An 18,269-nucleotide genomic window follows, 5' to 3' on the forward strand; every position below is an offset into this window, starting at 1 on the left:
AGATGGCGGCCGCCAGGTCCCGCTGCAGCCTCCGCGCATTTGGGGCGTTGCGGCCGATTTACAACAACCGATCTGTGCCAACCATCGCGGAAATACAGGACGGGGAAGTCAGGAGGAAATCCCACTTCAAATGAGATATCAATAAATTGGGGAGAGGCGACGATGGCGCCACAAGCAAAGATTATAGAGGAGCCACAAGGTTGGGCTGGAGGTGGGAGGGAACGGATGTGACATCGGCATCCGGCGGCGGTATTGCTGCTGGCGCGTGCGCAGTGGCGGCGGTGTTGCTGCTAGCGCGTGCGCAGTGGCGGCGGTGAGTTCTCTGGGGCCTGTGAGTTGAGCCGGGCCGAGCGGGACAGGACAGCGGGCGGCACCGGCATCGGCTGTGAGAGCGCTCGCCCTCCTCTGTGCAACAACAACAACAACACCACCAACAACAATAACAACAGCAGCAGCAGTGGTGCTACTGCACGACACGCGTCAGGTAGGTGAGGCGTGAAGGCCGCCGCGGCCTGTTCTCCGCACCCACGCCGCTGCTCCATGGACCATGTTCCGGGCTGCGGCCTACTTCAGGCGCATTTACTTGCAGCCTGGCGGCGGGGTGACGCCTCCACCCGCCGGCCCCGTTTTCCACCCGTATCTCTTACTTGGATCTCAAAGCGACTATGTGTAGGCAGGTTAAATCCGAGCCGGTCTGGCGGGGACCTCCCTTATGGCCCGCTATTCTCTCACATTAGAGACTGCATCCCCCCCTTTTCGCCAGGCAGGCTGCACCATCATTGTTTTCGAGTTGATCGTTGTATGCTGTGTGCCCACGTGTGGTTGAGAAACGGGGTTTGGTGAAGTGCAAGGCCGAGTATTGCATCATTCTGGCATCTAGCTCACATTTTATGGATTTGTCTTTGCTTTTCAATAAAATATACTGTCGGTTTGACTAAATGTAATATGTATTAGGACCAATTGAAAATCGCTTTTTGCTCGTTTACAAGAATGATTCCAGGAATGAATGCGATGAGCGTTTGACAGCACTGGGCCTCCACTCGCTGGAGTTTATAAGGTTGAGGGGGGAACTCACTGTGAAGCTTGCAGCTTTATGAAAGGCATAGCGTGGATGTGGAAAGGATTTTTCCACTGGTGGGAGAGCCTAGGACCAGAGGTCATAGCCTCAGAATTATAGGGTGCTTTTTAAAAAGGAGGTCATAGAGTGATACAGTGTGGAAACAGGCCATTTGGCCCAACATGTCCCAACTAGACTAGTCCCACCTGCCTGCGTTTGGTCCATATCCCTCCAAACCTGTCCTATCCATGTACCTGTCTAACTGTCTCTTAAACTTTGGGATAGTCCCAGCCTCGACTACCTCCTCTGGCAGCTTGTTCCATACACCCACCACCCTTTGTGTGGAAAAAGTTACCCCTTTGATTACTATTAAATCTTTTTCCCATTACCTTGAACCTATGTCCTCTGGTTCTCGATTCCCCTACTCTGGGCAAGAGATTCTGTGCATCTACCCGATCTATTCCTCTCATGATTTTATACACCTCTATAAGATCATCCCTCATCCTCCTGCGCTCCAAGGAATTGAGACCCAGCCTACTCAACCTCAGCTCAGACCCTCTAGTCCTAGCAACATCCTCGTACATCTTTTCTGAACCCTTTTAAGCTTGACAATATGTTTCCTATAACATGGTGCCCAGAACTGAACACAATATTCTAAATGTGGTCCCACCACTTATCACCACAGAGATAAGACCTTTGCCTTCCATCACAGTGAGGTGTTGCAGATACATGTGATGGACGTTTGTGTAAATTGTGTTAAGTGTGGGACTTGTTTTTTTTTGTAATGTTAAAGACTAGAAAATGCAATTTCATTCAAACCAAGCTGTTTGAATGACAATAAAAGGCATTCTATTCTACCGACGTCTTATACAACTGCAACATGATCCCAACTTCTGTACTCAATACTCTGACTGATGAAGGCCAATGTGCTAAAAGCCTTTTTGACCACCTTATCTACCTGCGACGACCTTCAAGGAACCATGCACCTGCACTCCTAGATCCCTCTACACTCCCCAGAGGCCTACCATTCACTGTGTAGGTCCTGCCCTTGTTAGATGTCCCAAAATGCAACACCTCACATTTTTATGTAGAAGGTGAGGAACTTCTTTAGTCTGAGGGTGGGAATTTGTGGAAATCATTGCCAAGTCTGTAGATATTTTTAAGGCAGAGATAGACAAGTTCTGGATTAGATTGGTTGTCAAGTGTTATGGGGAGAAGGCAAAAAAATGTGATTAGGTGGTAGAGATCAGCCATGGGCCGTAGGGCCAAATTATACTCCTATAACTCATTTTATAGAGTTTTCATATTCTGTCACAAATAAGATGAAAAATTCTCGTGAGAACAAAGCTAACTGTATGGCGCGGCAATTTCCAGTTTATCCCTTTACTTCAAAGATAGACACACGGTGCAGGAGTAACTCAGTGGGTCAGGCAGCATCTCTGGCGAAAAAGGATGGATGACTTTTCAGAATTGGACCCCTCTTCAGTCCGAATAATAGTCCCGATCCGAAACATCGCTCATCCTTTTTCTCCAGAGATGCTGCCTGACCCGCTAAGTTACTCCAACACTTTGTGATTATCTTTGGTATAAACCAGCAACTGCAGTTCTTTGTTTCTAATTATCCTGTTAGTTTTTCTTTCATCTTCTGAATTAAACCATTTGAGCTTGTGAACAGTGAAATAATTATTGTGGTGGATATAATTGCACCACTGTAAAACAAGGAGTAGGCTATCAGTCAAATCTGGTGGCAGACCTTCCACTAGAATGCTATTGGCCTGGCTTATTGTTTATGTCTTGATTGGTTTAATATCCAGAAATCTCTCTATTCAATGCAAACAGTAAATGAGTCTTGGCAGCTCACCAGGATAGAGAATTGCAAATATTTATCAGTCTTTGAATGAAGAATCCGTGGCCTGCCCCCTTATTTTGTGACATCCTGTTTCTATACCCCTTGGGCTCAAGTTGTACCACCCAGATTTGTTATTTCTCTTTTCAGTGGGGAGCAATGGGTATGTGCTGAAAAGTTGTCATCGTCATCTCTGTGCTGGATCTTGAACAGTGAAGGCTTGGTGCATTTAGTAATTATCATATGTGACTTAATTCATGGTGTCTTGATCCGAGTGGGGCTAAAAGCAAAACTAATTCCAATAGTTGAACATTTTGTGAGGTTACTTTTGGTTACAAGTGCTCTGATGTGGGTTAACTTTGCATCCATTGCAAGGTCAGTGCTAGATCTATTTTGGTCATTGGTTTTGGAATGCATGCTTCTAGGTCAGAAACTCTTGACTACACAACATCAAATCCAAGCTGATATTTTACAACTAAGTTGTGTACTGTTTTACAATAGTTGTATAGCACTTTCAAACCTCTGCAATCAGTGAAGTACTTTTCAAAGTGTAGTCACAGATGTAGTTGAAAACGTGGATGCTTCATTTAGTGACATGATATAGACTACTTTAGATATTAGTTAAAGGATAAACATTGACTGAAAACTTGATATTTTTTTTTCTATCTCCACACTTCTAAATAGTGTCATAGGAACTTTTGGGTCCTGACTCAGCTGAGAGGGGTTTAACCAATTGTCTCATCTGAATGGTGACTCTTCTGAAAGCCCTAGCATTTGTTCAGCATTACCACCGGATTGCCAGCCTTCACGCCACTGCATTGTTATATTTCAAATGAGAAATTAAACATAAAGTATTGGGAATATTTCCATTAGCACAGAAAGCAAGGAGGAGATGATTTATAATTATGAAATTAGTTAAAATTGACGTTTTGACACCAGTAGTTGTGACGAGGTGCATTGAATTTTGGGTTTGAATACAATTGCACAGAATATTTTGCTGCACAGAATAGCTGAAGCACAGGTTGGTCTATCTTGCATTTTAAAGCAGAGTACAAAACAGGATATTGAGAATAATACAAATGAGATGACTTTTTAATTTTACAAAGTAAAATTGTGATGGGCACTCAAAACAACATTGTGAATGTTTATAAAATTCTCGTTCGCAGTTAAAACTTTGCATCTATTCTTTCCAATATCAATGTAGCATCCTTTAGGAGGAATGCCAACTGCTAAAATTCATAATATTTGAAATTCAATCCCTTGTTTGTACAGTCAGCTGATCCCAGTTCTCAATTGAAAGAAACACAGAACAAAATACATGAATTTCCCAAATGCCATCCATTGATATGTCCAGAAAATATATTATGCAAGTGGATATTGTGCAGAAACATCACAGCTGAGCTGATCCTATTCAGATTTTTACAGAAAATTGGTTTAACACAACTAGTTTCAAGTAGAGTGCAAGGTAAACAAAAACATACCACCTAAATTCCTTGTTAAATTATTAAAGTTGTATTTCCCCTCCTCCCCCCCCCCCCCCCCCCCCCCCCCCCCCCACTGCGGCACCCCATGTCGGAACCTCCATTGTTCTTTCCCCCCCCCCACAGTTCCTCCACACTCTCATCGACTGTCGACCATGGGTCGACCCGCGAGGCTTCACCATTGCCGAGGACCCATCGTCGCGTGGCTTCACTGTTGCCGACGCTTCACCGCCGAGAGAGGCCTCCCCGCTATCGACATTGTACTTCACGCCTCCGTGATGCCGACCCGGGCTTTTATGCGGCAATCCGGGGGACATTGAGACCGCGGCGCCTCTAAAGGCCTCCTGATAGAAATGTAGATTGCTGTGACCAAGAGAAGCAAATATATGGGAAAAGTGGGTTTCGTTTTTTGTTTCAGGTTACCAATACAATGTCCATAACCTTTCACACATTTAAAAGTCCCCTGGTACTTATCATTCAGCTCACCAGCTTCTGCATCCAACACATAATTCTCCCACATTTCCACTGCATTCAACGTGATCACACCACCAGTTGCATCTTCCCATTTGGGTCCCGACCAACAATATTGCCTATCCATGTTCTCCAGAGATGCTGCCTGACCCACTGAATTACTCCAGTACTTTTTTTGTTCATTTAATATACTGAAACATTGCAACTTTTTTTTCTTTTTCAGGATGCCAGCTCTTAGCTGTCGATTTTACCAGCACAAATTTCCAGAAGTGGAAGATGTGGTGATGGTAAATGTCCGTTCTATCGCAGAGATGGGTGCCTATGTAAGCCTTCTAGAATACAACAACATTGAAGGCATGATTCTCCTCAGTGAGCTTTCAAGGAGACGTATCCGATCTATCAACAAACTTATTCGTATCGGTAGGAATGAATGTGTGGTCGTGATCAGAGTGGACAAGGAGAAAGGTAAGACATGGAGATTGCATTCTTTAGGTGTTGATATTTCAAATCTCCAGGTGTGGCACAGCTGAGGGAATTTTTGCATTCTTAAATTGTTGCTTTGCTGCTCTTGTCTCTTGGCACAAATGTCATTTGTCTTGTTTCTGTGTCAGAAAGAATGAACAAGACCCAATGTAGGATTTGAGCATAGTCAGTGCCACGTGAGTCGTACTGTCTTGAATTTATACTAAATTAAGCCATGTCTACTTTTTGGCAGATGTAATTGATTTTGTAAGATTTTTAAGGAAGAGCAAGAAATCTCTAATCGATGCAATGGGAAGGGGGGGGGGGGGGGGGAGATTGGTTGTGAAACATGCCTTGTAAATGTGACAGTTGCTGTGTAAGTTCATATTGTTCCTCTTAAAGTTAAAGCTTAATGTATGTGCATAATCTTTTCTCCTAACATAGTTCCATAATAACTGGATTAAAAGCTTCTGCTGTAATTTAATATTCAAATGCCCTTTAATAGTTGCAAATTAGAACCATTTAGCAAAATTGTGCATATGATGAACTTGGCTTTTTGAATGGATTGATGTGTGAGATTATTTAGTAATTTTTCTTCCCTTTTGGAAGCTTTAAAGATCAATTAAATGTGAAGTGTAATAACAGATTTAACCCGAGTTGTACGCTATGGACTTTCTGCAAGAGCTTTGGCCAGGGTCTATTGCACAAAAAGGCATATTTACAGATAAATAAGTTTTCCTGTTAGTTATTGTCATATACACTAGGGTGCAATGAAATTCTTTATTCACATGAAGCTCAAAGTGTACATACAATAAAGATTAATACAATAACAAGTGCAAGACAGAATATTAAAAAGCAAAAACAGATCAACCAAATGAGGTAGAGCACCTCCTGGAAGGGATCTGAAAGCGGTAAATGGTTCTAGAGTCAGATCGCAAAGGGGAAGAAGCTGTTCTAACGTCTAGACATCTGAGCTTTCAATCTCCTGTATCTCCTCGCAGAAGGTAGAAGAGAAAAAAGGGAAAAGCCGGGGTGCAAGGCATCCTTGAGAATACTTCTAGCCTTCCTGATGCAATGTGCAGTGACGATAGTCTGGATGGAAGGAAGTGACAAATCTGTGATGGACTGGGCTGTGTTCTCTTCTCTCGGTGGGTTCAGACAGTCATGGGCAGAGCAGTAGCCTGGCTGTGATGCATCTCGTCAGAATACTTTCTATAGCATGTCTGCAGAAGTTTGAAATCATCCTTGTTGATGTTCTGATCTTCTCTAATGCCTAAGAAAGTAAATACAATGATCACGCTTTCTTGATCGCCACATCAGTGTGAAGAAACTAGATTAGGTTGCTGGTGATATGGATGCCTGGAAACTTGAAGGTGTTGACCATCTCTGTAGCAGCTCTGCTGATGAGGATTGGGTTGTGTTCCTTCGGTTAACAACCAACTCTGCTGACTTACTGGTGTTAAGATCTAGGTTATTCTGATGCCATGACCTTAGATTCTCGATCTCCATTTCATCATTATTGCAGGTCTGACTGACAACAGTAAACAGTGGCATCATCAGTGAACTTGATTAAGTTGACAATGTACTTGCCATGCAGTTATGGGTGTATAGGGGGTAGAACAAGGAACTGAGCATACAATCCGAAAGAACATCAGTGTTGAGGATCAGGATGCAGGAAATGATAGACCAATTGTAATGGATCAAGATTTGCTGGTCAAGTCCAGAAGCCAGTTGCAGGTGTGCAGGGGTCCAGAAATGTAAGCGTGAACTTGTTTGGCATAATGATATGGGAAGGCTGAACTGTAGTCAATGACTAGCATTACGATTGACTGGTAAATGGTGGCACAGTGAAACAGTGCTTGCTTATTCTTTCCTGTTTAATCCAGGTTATATCGATCTGTCTAAGCGCAGAGTTTCACAAGAAGAAACCATCAAATGTGAAGACAAATTTACCAAATCTAAGACTGTAAGTATTTTCATTTTCTCTCACATTTACAGAAAAGGAAAATCTGGGTCTTGGGTTAAATGTGCCAATTATTTACTTGCTCTGCAATTGGATGTATAAATTGTGGCTTTACATTAGTTTGTATGATTGCAAGCTTGTTACATTCAACAGCATTGCACAAAGATTTGTATATTAAATACCAGTGGAAGCATCCTCTTCATGCTTAGTTCTTTTTATGCAAATGGACAATCATGCATAAGAGGCTTCCAGTATTTCAAATTCATTTTCTTCCCAGTAGTCTTGTCTAATATCCACTTTTTGTTGGATTTAACAGTAGAGTGAGACAGAACCATTTTCTTTCCAATTCTTTAACATTGGATTGTGGGATAAGTTTTAGATCCTTTCCAATTTGGCTAGTGGAGTAAAAATGTCATTACACTTCACTAATAAAGTTTATTTTATAATTTTGATGGAAAGGACAGAATAAAGGTTGCATTCCAGTTGATCAGAATTTAGTTGTAGAATGTCGTCTTGACCCATTTGATGACACTCTTGCCCTTTGAGTTACATAACAATTTCAAGCCTTTTAGAAATTTTCGTCAGCTCTGGATATGCTTCTAGTGTTGGTCCATGAGTAGGATATAATGCATTGAGCCTTAATATCCAGAAATCTACTAATATCAGACGCGCTGCAAATTATAATAATTGATTGTTAATCATAGCAAAGTCCTGATTCATGATAAATGGTGAGAAAATAAACAAGATGTCTATTGCTAGGGAGGCACTGAATTGAAGATCTTTCAAATTAGAGTGCGACTAATTTTCTCCCTGTTTTGGTGATTTGCAATAGGTGTGGTGGGAAAGCACTACTCTAAGAATCTTGGAGTTGTGCTGTCCCTTGCCAAACTACAAAAATAAGCTTGGTTTTCATCTAATCTGCTTGATGTTCACTCTGGATACCATTTTAAGTGTAATACCATTGACTCAATTTCAATGAGAAGTTGTGGGATATTCTGTGGGATATCAAGACAGATTCCACCTTTAAAATAAATTTCCATTAAAAAATAAATAAATTGGCGTTTGTTGTTTATTAAATTTTGAGTGAAACATTTATCATGCTTTTTTTTTTATAGGTGTACAGTATCTTAAGACATGTGGCAGAAGTGCTTGAATACACAAAAGATGAACAGCTAGACTCTCTATTTCTGAGGACAGCGTGGGTTTTTGATGAGAAGTACCGGAGGCCTGGATATGGAGCTTATGATGCGTTTAAACAAGCAGTTTCGTAAGAATGAAATTACTTTCTTCATTCAAGGGTGGGAATTTTCTGGGATGCTTCCTCCTATCTCATTTGGGTTGTTTTTTTTAAACTAGTTTAATTGTCATGGACGTTAATATAGCTGCATTATCTTTGTCAAGTCTGCCCCTCTGTTTATCATGATGGAAACACAGTAATTTGTATTACAACAGGGAAAATTCACCCATAGGGGTCTTGGGATATTTTTGTTGTTCATTCCATTTGCAATCCTGTTATAAAGTAATGTAATATGTGTCACATCAGCCTGAATATTTTCAAGGAATATATCCCATAAACACTCTTTTGTAAATGTAATCTAGGCACGATCCCCATGATTTCATGAGGCAATTATTTAATTTGACACGTGATGTCAGCAGATGGAAACTTTGTTGACATGCTGCTTCTAAATTTTACTTTAACTTCGGAGATTAATTTTTAAAAAGTTTGATTCCACCCTTATTCAAAAACTACTATAACAAACGAGACAATGTAAATTGATGTGCAGGGCTAACAATATGAACATTGTTTTTATTTGAAGATCTGCCTAGTGTTCAAGTAATGAAATTGAGTTGAAGGGCCTGTTGCATTATAAAGCCTTTTAATTTATTTGCTTCTAGCCTATTTATACGAGGTGGCCTCAACTTGTGTAGAATCTATATGCAGATTGACTGAGTTGGCCTGCTTCAGCGATCCTACAAATAAGAGTAAACATGGTGCACACAGTGTCTTAGATTTGGACAAATTTGTTGTGCATTTAACTTGTTTAACGACATTGTTGGGCAAACTATTTCTTGTATGCAAGCCATGATGTCACAGAACAATTCCACTGAATCATTGTATCCGGAACCAATCCTATCTGCACTTGTAATTGCAATAGGAACACTTGGTTTTGATAAGAGTGCCAAACATGTCTGATTGGTCTCCAGTATCCTTTCAGCAACAGGACTGAGATTAGCTTTAACACTGTCCATTTTAACCTTGGGAGCAAGCTATGAATTTAATAACTGCTTTCCTGTTCTGTGTGGCTCAGTAGATCTATGGAGAAAATCACAGCACCAACTAAGATTCTTAGTTGATGGAAAATTTCTTTCCACGTTGCCATTTATTTTTACTCATCTGATTGCTTGTACATTGCTGTGCACAGATTGTTCTTGCGTGGACTTTAGTCTGACTAAATGATGTTATCGTGTCCCTCTCTTCCATTCCCCCACACCAACCTCATGTGTAGAGACCCTACCATTCTAGACACTCTTGATTTGACAGAAGAAGAGCGGGGTGTGTTGCTTGAAAATATTAGACGGCGTCTGACCCCACAGGCTGTTAAAATTCGAGCAGGTAGGTTTATTGTGATATTGTACTACCATGAGGGCACACAGTTGGCAGTTCGTTCTAGCTTAATTGGTTGTGTTTTGGGTTTGGTGTTTGCATGAGATTGGATAAAAAGTAAATGATTCATTGAACTATTCATCAACATTAGTAGAAAATGATTCAATGTAAATTGTGTAAATTTATATTCCCTCCTTTCCTTGTGCTTACATAGATGTAATTGTCTAAAAAGTCACAGTTTTGCTTTAATCTCACCCATGTGACCATGTGTAACTCAAACTCTGCTTATCCATCTGTTCTCTGCTGACTGATCTGCATTGCTGTCAAGTTGTCAGGAAGACTGGCTCTGTCTTTGGGGTGGAGTTGGATTCATGGGAGATGGTTTTGGAGGGGAGGATGCTCCTCAAACTGCGGAGCATCACGGACAATACAGCTCACGTGACATGACATACTGATCAACCTGACTGGCTCCACCAAGATGAAGGACAGAACGCCACAAGAGATCCTTCTTTGCTGTGGATCTCAAACTTTACAACTCCTCCCCCTTCTGTCATGGGGTAGACTGAGGCTGACCCCCCCCCCCAATCTTTGCACATCCCCAAAGCCTTGCCACTCACTTTATTTTCATGTTTCATGTATTTTGTGTTTTTTTATGACTGTTGGCATTTTAATTTCCCTCCTGGAATAAATAAAGTTCTATCGTATCGTAGGTCTTAAAATTCTCATCCATACATTAACATGGGTGTCTTGCCACTGAGTCCAGGCTCTGCAATCCGTATCAAATCTTGAATGTCAGCACTGCTCAAATCCTGATCCCTTGATCATTGTTGATCTAATTTAATCGTTGCCTCCTTACATTTCATGATTTAGCTGCCACACCCCTCAGTCCTAGGATCTTTCCCTATATCGGTGTCTCTAGTCACTGTTAAGCTATTCCATAATGTAGATATTTGGCCATCTTAATATTTCCTTGTGGCTCTTTATGAACTTTTGTTTATTAATGTCATCAGAGGCCTTGATGTTCTGTTTTGCTAATGCTTTACATATATTGAATACCATTATTGTGATTGGTTATTTTTAAATTGGGTTTTTTATTTTCCTGCTTCAATTTTCACTTGTTTCTTAATGATCATTTTCTTTCTTTAACCAGATATTGAAGTTGCATGTTATGGATATGAAGGCATTGATGCTGTAAAAGAGGCGCTTCGAGCTGGTCTAGGATGTTCTACAGAAATTATGCCCATTAAGGTGAGTGTTCTATTAACTGTTACTTGTACAGCTAGTCAAGTAGTTGACTCCACTAACGAATCTGAGGTCTGGCGTGAATTTTCAGTAACGAGGGGAGCCAGGCAGGGTAAAGAATTTGGCCTTTGGTTAGTGTTATAGCACAAAAATGATATTCTGATAGATGGATAAAAGGGATTGGAGGAAATTTGTGTAAAGCACATATTAGTTGGGCCAAATCATTGTTTCTGGAAGTTATTTGTAGTTTTGCGATTGTTAACAATCAATTTATTTACTAAGTGGGAAATTTAAAAAAAAAAAATCTCAAACTGAGGTGAGAATTGTAATGTACCAACTTTGTAGATTTATCCATCTGTTTTGAGCATTAAATTTTTCAATGAACACAGTTCGGTGCTTGTAATTAAAATAAATAGCATATTAAGAAGCACATTATATATAAAAATGAGCTGCCGCTGCTGAACATAAGTGATGGTAATACCATGGTTATTTCATTAAAAACTTCCTATGTTACGTTTCGATCTTTATATTTATTTAAATATCACATTGTTGCATTTAGATGAGGGTTTATTAGGATGATCAGGTAAGCAAAAGTTTAACAAATCAGTGACCCGAGACATCAAAATTGGTTTGGGAACAGCTCCATCCAAGACTGCAAGTAATTGCAGAGAATTGTGGACACAGCCCAGACCATAACACAAACCAACCTCCCTCCCATTTACATTGCACGCTGCCTCGGCAAAGCCACCAGCATAATCAAGGACGAGTCTCACTCCCTCTTCTTCCCTCTCCCATCAGGCAAGAGGTACAGAAATGTGAGAATGCATACCTGCAAATTCAGGAACAGTTTCTTCCCAGCTGTTATCAGGCAACTGAACCATCCTATCAACTAGGAAATGGTTCTGAGCTACTATCTTCCTCATTGGAGACCCACGGACTATCTTCAATCGGACTTTATCTTGCACTAAATGGTATTCCCCTTATCATACAACTACACTGGATGGCTCAACTGTAATCATGTATTGCCTTCACGCTGACTGGTTAGCACACAACAAACACTTTTCACTGTACTTCGTTGCACATGACAATGAACTAAATTAAAATGTATTGAATTCAGAATGGTGAACTATATAGATGTAACAGTTAGATATTGAGAATTTAATTAAACAAAAACAGTTAATTTATGGAAAACCAGCAAACTTGTGTAATCCTTAACTTCCAATTTATAATTTGATATTGTGCGTAGAAATGATTCGGGTGATGTTCAAGGAAAATGAATTAGATGCAAAACGTATCATGCGGAACATATTAGGTTACAATTTTTTTGTGAACATGTCATTTGGCTTAGTCCTCCTCAGCCAAACTATTTTGTGGAACTGTGTGGGTGACTGAGAATTCCAGAATTCCATTTTTAAATTGTGGTGAATAATTAATCATGGTACTTAACTTTTACTTCCCTGTCCAGATAAATCTAATAGCTCCTCCAAGATACGTCATGACTACCACAACACTTGAACGAACAGAAGGTCTTTCTGTTCTAAACCAAGCCATGTCCGCAATTAAAGATCGTATTGAGGAGAAAAGAGGAGTTTTCAATATCCAAATGGAGGTCAGTCTCGTTTTCATGCTTGCACATTCCTACATTAAATCTTACAATCCAATGTGGTTTTTAATGTAGTGAAAACGTTTATTGTGGTTATCCTGTGCACATTCCATCAGTGCACAAGTGATTTCAACTGTAACATGATACAACCCAAGAATTTCAGAGAAGTGAACATACAGGAAAGAAAACAGCTGACTTTGCAAACTAGGTCGGGATGCTCTGGTGGCCCATTAACTGAAACATTAATTGTTTACTGGAATGTGACACATGGCCTGGCTACACAATCTAAGCACAGCAGTGTGAAGGGTTTGAATTGTTTTCCACTCTGCTAATGCATTTGCATCAGGTTATGCCCTCCTCACTCAACATTACTTTCTACAGATCAGTAGCTGTTAGACACTGGGCCAGAGAGGAGGTAAGAGACTTGACCATCAACGGACAGATCATTTTGGGGCTTTTTGGCTTGTGCTCCAGTTTGGAAAGTGGTGGCTTTGAAGAAAGTGAATACTGTGGCTGTTATCTTCCTAGGTTTGGTTGATTGTGGATTTGTTCCAGTGCATTGGAGTGATGCAAATGTGATCCTCTCTATTTTGGAAAGGAGGGTGGGAGTGAACAGTCAATTGTCAGCAGCAGGAGTATTGCTGAAATCTATAATGAACTAGACTAAGTGGGACCCGTTGGGTCCCAGCATCACATGGGAGGGCTGGTCCCCCAACGCAATATTCCACCTCTCCACCAATTCCAATATTGCTGGCCAGTGGGGGGGTTTCTGGAGCGCTAGTATGTGTGTTGTGGATCAAAGGGACTGGCTTCCAGAGGGCTAGTATGGACATTGTGGGCTGAATGGATTATTGGGCTGGCAGCTCAGTCACTCAGGCCGGGCAGCTCAGTCACTCAGGCTGTTGTGCACTGAAGGAACTGGTTTCCAGAGGGCTAGTATGGACATTGTGGACTGAATGGATTTTTGGACTTGCAGTTCACTAAATCATGGGTGGTGGGCTGGCACTTCAGTCACTTACAGCTGGTGGGCTGGCATTTCACTTACTCATGGCTGGTGGGCTGGCAGCCCAGTCACTCACAGCTGGTGGTGGCAGTTCACTCAGTCACCCCTCTTCCCTTCTCCCCCCCACTCTGCTCCATGCCATTCCCCTCCCCCACACGCATTCAGTCCATCTCCCCTCAATCTCCCCCCATGCACTCTTAGTGGCTCTCCACACACGCATTCGCACAGACACACACAGATACTCAGACACTCACGCAGACACACACTCAGACACACATACAGACACTCATACACAGAGACACAGTCAAACACTCACACATACACAGACACTCACACATACACAGACACTCACACTCATCCACAGACACTTACACGGACACAACAACTCATACATACGCACAGACAGACGACGCACACAAACTTTAGAAGCAATAGAGATACTATCTGCAAGCTTTAGAACCAATAGACATTTTTTTGCAAGCATTTAGAACCAATAGACGTTTTTTTGCAAGCTTTAGAACCTATAGACATTTTTTGCAAGAATTTTAGAACCAATAGACTTTTTTTGCAAGCATTTTAGAACCAATAGACATTTTTTTGCAAGCTTTAGAATCAATAGACATTTTTTTGCAAGCTTTAGAAGCAATAGACATTTTTTTGCAAGCATTTTAGAACCAAAAAAGACACATTCTGCAAGCATTGTAGAACCAAAAGAGACACTTTTTGCAAACATTTTAGAACCAATAGACACTTTTTGCAAGCATTTTAGAACCAATAAACACTTTTTGCAAGCATTTTAGAACCAATAGACACTTTTTGCAAGCATTTTAGAACCACTAAGGCACTCACATTTGAGTAGACATGTGTTATTCACAGCTCAGAGAAACGTGACCCTCTGCATTCCTCCATCTTGAAGAGACTGAGGCACACCACTTCCGGGTTTTATAGTCCCTCTCCCTCCCACCTTTGCAAGCATTTTAGAACCAATAGACATTTTTTTGCAAGCTTTAGAACCAATAGTTATTTTTTTTTGTGCAAGCTTTAGAACCAATAGTCATTTTTTTGCAAGCTTTAGAACCAATAGACATTTTTTTGCAAGCATTGTAGAACCAAAAGAGACACTTTTTGCAAACATTGTAGAACCAAAAAAAGACACATTCTACAAGCATTGTAGAACCAAAAGAGACACTTTTTGCAAACATTTTAGAACCACTAAGGGCACTCACATTTGAGTAGACATGTGTTATTCACAGCTCAGAGAAACGTGACCCTCTGCCTTCCTCCATCTTGAAGAGTGAGTGAGGCACACCACTTCCTGGTTTTATTGTCCCTCCCCCCCCCTGCCGCCAGCGGGGGCAGCAGAGAGAATGGGGAATTTTGTAAAAACATTAATATCTCTGTCATTTTTCATCGACGGGAAAAATCCTCGGCACACATGCGGTGGAGGGGGGCTCTGAGCAAGGTGGCCAATAATGACGGCCGTAGGTGACGGCGTTCTCTTGGAAATCGCAGCACAGACGGCCAAAAGCGGTCAAGAACAGAGATTTAGTAATATAGATAGATGACATAACAGAACACCTTAAATAATACAAGAATTGAGCTAAATCAGTATAGGTTTATGAAAGTAAAATTTGACTAATCAGTTTTTTGATGATTTTGAATAATAGAACAGATGGGGGAATTCATGGACTGCAATCTATTCAGTTTCAGAAGACTTTCAGAAAGGTACCACATGAGATTGGCTGTTTTAGACTATGTAGAATTTACATGAATTGACAATTGGGTATTGGGCAGAGAGTAAAGAGTGAGAATCTTCAGTTTGTTCGGCTGCCTCTATTGAGGTGCTGCTGAGGCGGGTGCTTGGACTTAAAATTTAGAAAAATGTGAGAGGAACTCTGAAATGTAAACATTTCTTAAAGGGCTCGACAGGCCAGATTCAGGGAAGATGTTTCCCCTTACTAAGGAACGTGGGAGCTAGGGAAACAATTTGAGAGTAAGGAATTGGCCATTTAAGTCTGAGGCGTGGAGGATGTTGAACAACTGTGTACAATCTAGGTTATACCTTGGGTCATATCTTTTGCATTAATCTGTTGATGCTTTTACAGCCCAAAGTGGTTACAGATACGGATGAGACGGAGCTGGCTAGACAACTTGAGCGACTGGAGCGGGAAAATGCTGAGGTTGACGGAGATGATGATGCAGATGAAATGGAAGCAAAAACTGTAGATTAATTACTTGTTGAATTGTGGAATTTGACAAAATTCCATTCAAATACCAGACTCTTAAGCCATCAGTATTGGACGTATCCAAAATATTTCATACCTATATTTGAGTACTCATTTGCCCTAACATGACTGGAAATTGTTCTGAACCTTTTCATATCCAATATAAAATGAACCAGATTAATGCAATTTTTTGTAAAGCTGTAACAGCTAGATTTCTTTAAAGAAAGTCGGGCACTCAACTTGCTCTTTACTGTTATTTGCAGCGGAACTCCTTCCAATTGAAAACACCAGAAAATCACTGCTTTCAGTTTCTTAAGTATGTTGTTCTTTGGAAGAAGGGATTTTTATTTCCCCAAAAGATTGTATTCAAAACATCAAACGAAAAAATAAACATTGGCAAAATACAATTACATTAGTGAAACTTCAAGTCTTTTTTTAATATTTCTTAAGCTTTCTTTGTGCAGTACCTAATAATCTGTTATGGATGACTGTGACTAAAATATCTGACATTGTTAACATTGGATTAAAGTAGGGGCTACTTTTGGACATGAACATTTGATTTGTCTCCTCCGCAGAGCTATCTTTGCACTTTGATTGTGTAACTTGACAATACAAGAAATTGGAAATGCAAATCAAAACCACCCCTCTTTGGTTGCTTTGAATTTGGGTTATCATATTATGATGATCAAATAGGATTAAATAGTAAAGCATCTTTTTTGTTTTTTGATGTTTCACTAGAGCACTCCCAAATGTGTGGTGTTATCTTTGAATCAAACATAACTTTAAAAAATTTGGCCTGCTATAGTACTTCCCCTGTTCTTTCTGCCTATTTAGTTCACATCCCACAAAGTGTGACATTGATCAACATAAAACCAAAAGTGTTCATGTCTAAAGTGCAAACTTCCAATTCTCTACCGGCTAAACCATATACTAGTCTAAACGCAAGTTGTTGTGGTATTAACACTTTGGAATTCTAAATTACTTGGGAGTATTCGATTAAAAAAACACCAGTAACACAGCATTTACAATTTTAATAACCATACTCTCAAGGCAATATAATCATTACTTTCATCATTTATTGCCTCGCTTATTATTTAGGCCACTATAGAAATGCTTGCACTTAAATAGTCCGTGTTAACAGCCATTAAAGTGCATTGACTATCTACGGTCATAGATGGAGAATGGGTTTGAGTATAGTGCAGTTGTATGGTGAGCCATTATTCATTCGTTGGCATGGCTGTACTAAGCTGCTGAAGAATAGTAATCAGCTGAACTTTGCACGTATTATGATTGAAACAGTTCTTGGTTTTATATGAAATGGCTCCAGTTCATTTCAACTGAGTATTGGCTAAAGTTATCAGTTTGTTTCCAGTTTTTCTTATTGGAATGAGGACTTGCCTCATTTTTAAATACACATCAGACTGACGGCATAGCCATAATTTCAGATGCCTTTGATTTATTACTGCTTGCGTCCTAATGCCTTGTGGTGAACAATTAAATGTTGGGTCATGCCATACATATTACTCTAACCTGTCACAAATTCTCACCAAATCTGAGTTGGCCCAAGTCGGGAGTAAGTATTGGAAAATGGAATCCAATAATAGAATCCTCGTTGCATTTATTAAATTTGTCAATACCCAATTGTTCATGAATTCTTTCTGACTGTCATTAAATGCGCCCGGAGGCCTTTATCGAGGCGCCACGGTCTCAATGCCTCCCAGGTCGCCGTGTAGAAGCGCGGGTTGGGGCCTTGCGGGTCGAAGCAAAGATCTATAATCTTTGGGTAGAAGCCCGGGTCGGGCGAAGCTGCAGCGGCGATGCCTCACGGGTCGGCCCATGGTCGATGAGAGTGTGGAGGGCCACCGTGAGGGAGGGGGGGAAGGACAGTGGGGGAACTGCCATGAGGGAGGGGAACACACACACACACACAAAGGACAATGGCATTTGGGGGGAAGGGGGAGACAAAAGAGTGAGCAGGCGTGCTTTGTAACTTTGTCAGCGCAGGTGGCTGTTACTGTATAAATATGCAAGCAAAGAATCTCACTGTGCCTAGTCTCTGCCATGCTCTGGACTCTGGTGCGACATTTTCCAGCTTGAGGGAGTGTAGAGATATAGAACAAGGTGAGATTCGGAGCAATGGAGGAACCAGGGCCTTGATGAGTCGGATACTGAACCGTCGGGATTTCCAATTTGTTGGAAAACACATTATCTGAATTTACTGCAGTATGTGCTATTTCTGAAAGTGGGTATTATATTGGCAACCCTCCTTATCATTTTCATATACACTGCTTTCTGCAATATTGAAGGTAAA

The 18,269-nt window shown here is 40.8% G+C and overlaps 1 protein-coding gene across 1 annotated transcript; it reads left to right on the top strand.

Moving 5' to 3' along the window:
• Window positions 1-295: 295 nt before the first annotated feature.
• On the top strand, window positions 296-16,370 carry eif2s1 (eukaryotic translation initiation factor 2 subunit alpha). The gene is made up of 8 exons (XM_033026901.1): window positions 296-484; window positions 5,079-5,320; window positions 7,204-7,283; window positions 8,396-8,547; window positions 9,788-9,894; window positions 11,036-11,133; window positions 12,593-12,736; window positions 15,839-16,370. Exons 2-8 carry the CDS (start codon window positions 5,080-5,082, stop codon window positions 15,962-15,964), a joined length of 948 nt encoding a protein of 315 aa, XP_032882792.1. The 5' UTR covers window positions 296-484; window position 5,079; the 3' UTR covers window positions 15,965-16,370.
• Window positions 16,371-18,269: the final 1,899 nt, after the last annotated feature.

This window comes from Amblyraja radiata, chromosome 9, assembly GCF_010909765.2.
Source record: "Amblyraja radiata isolate CabotCenter1 chromosome 9, sAmbRad1.1.pri, whole genome shotgun sequence".
Classification (NCBI taxonomy): domain Eukaryota; kingdom Metazoa; phylum Chordata; class Chondrichthyes; order Rajiformes; family Rajidae; genus Amblyraja; species Amblyraja radiata.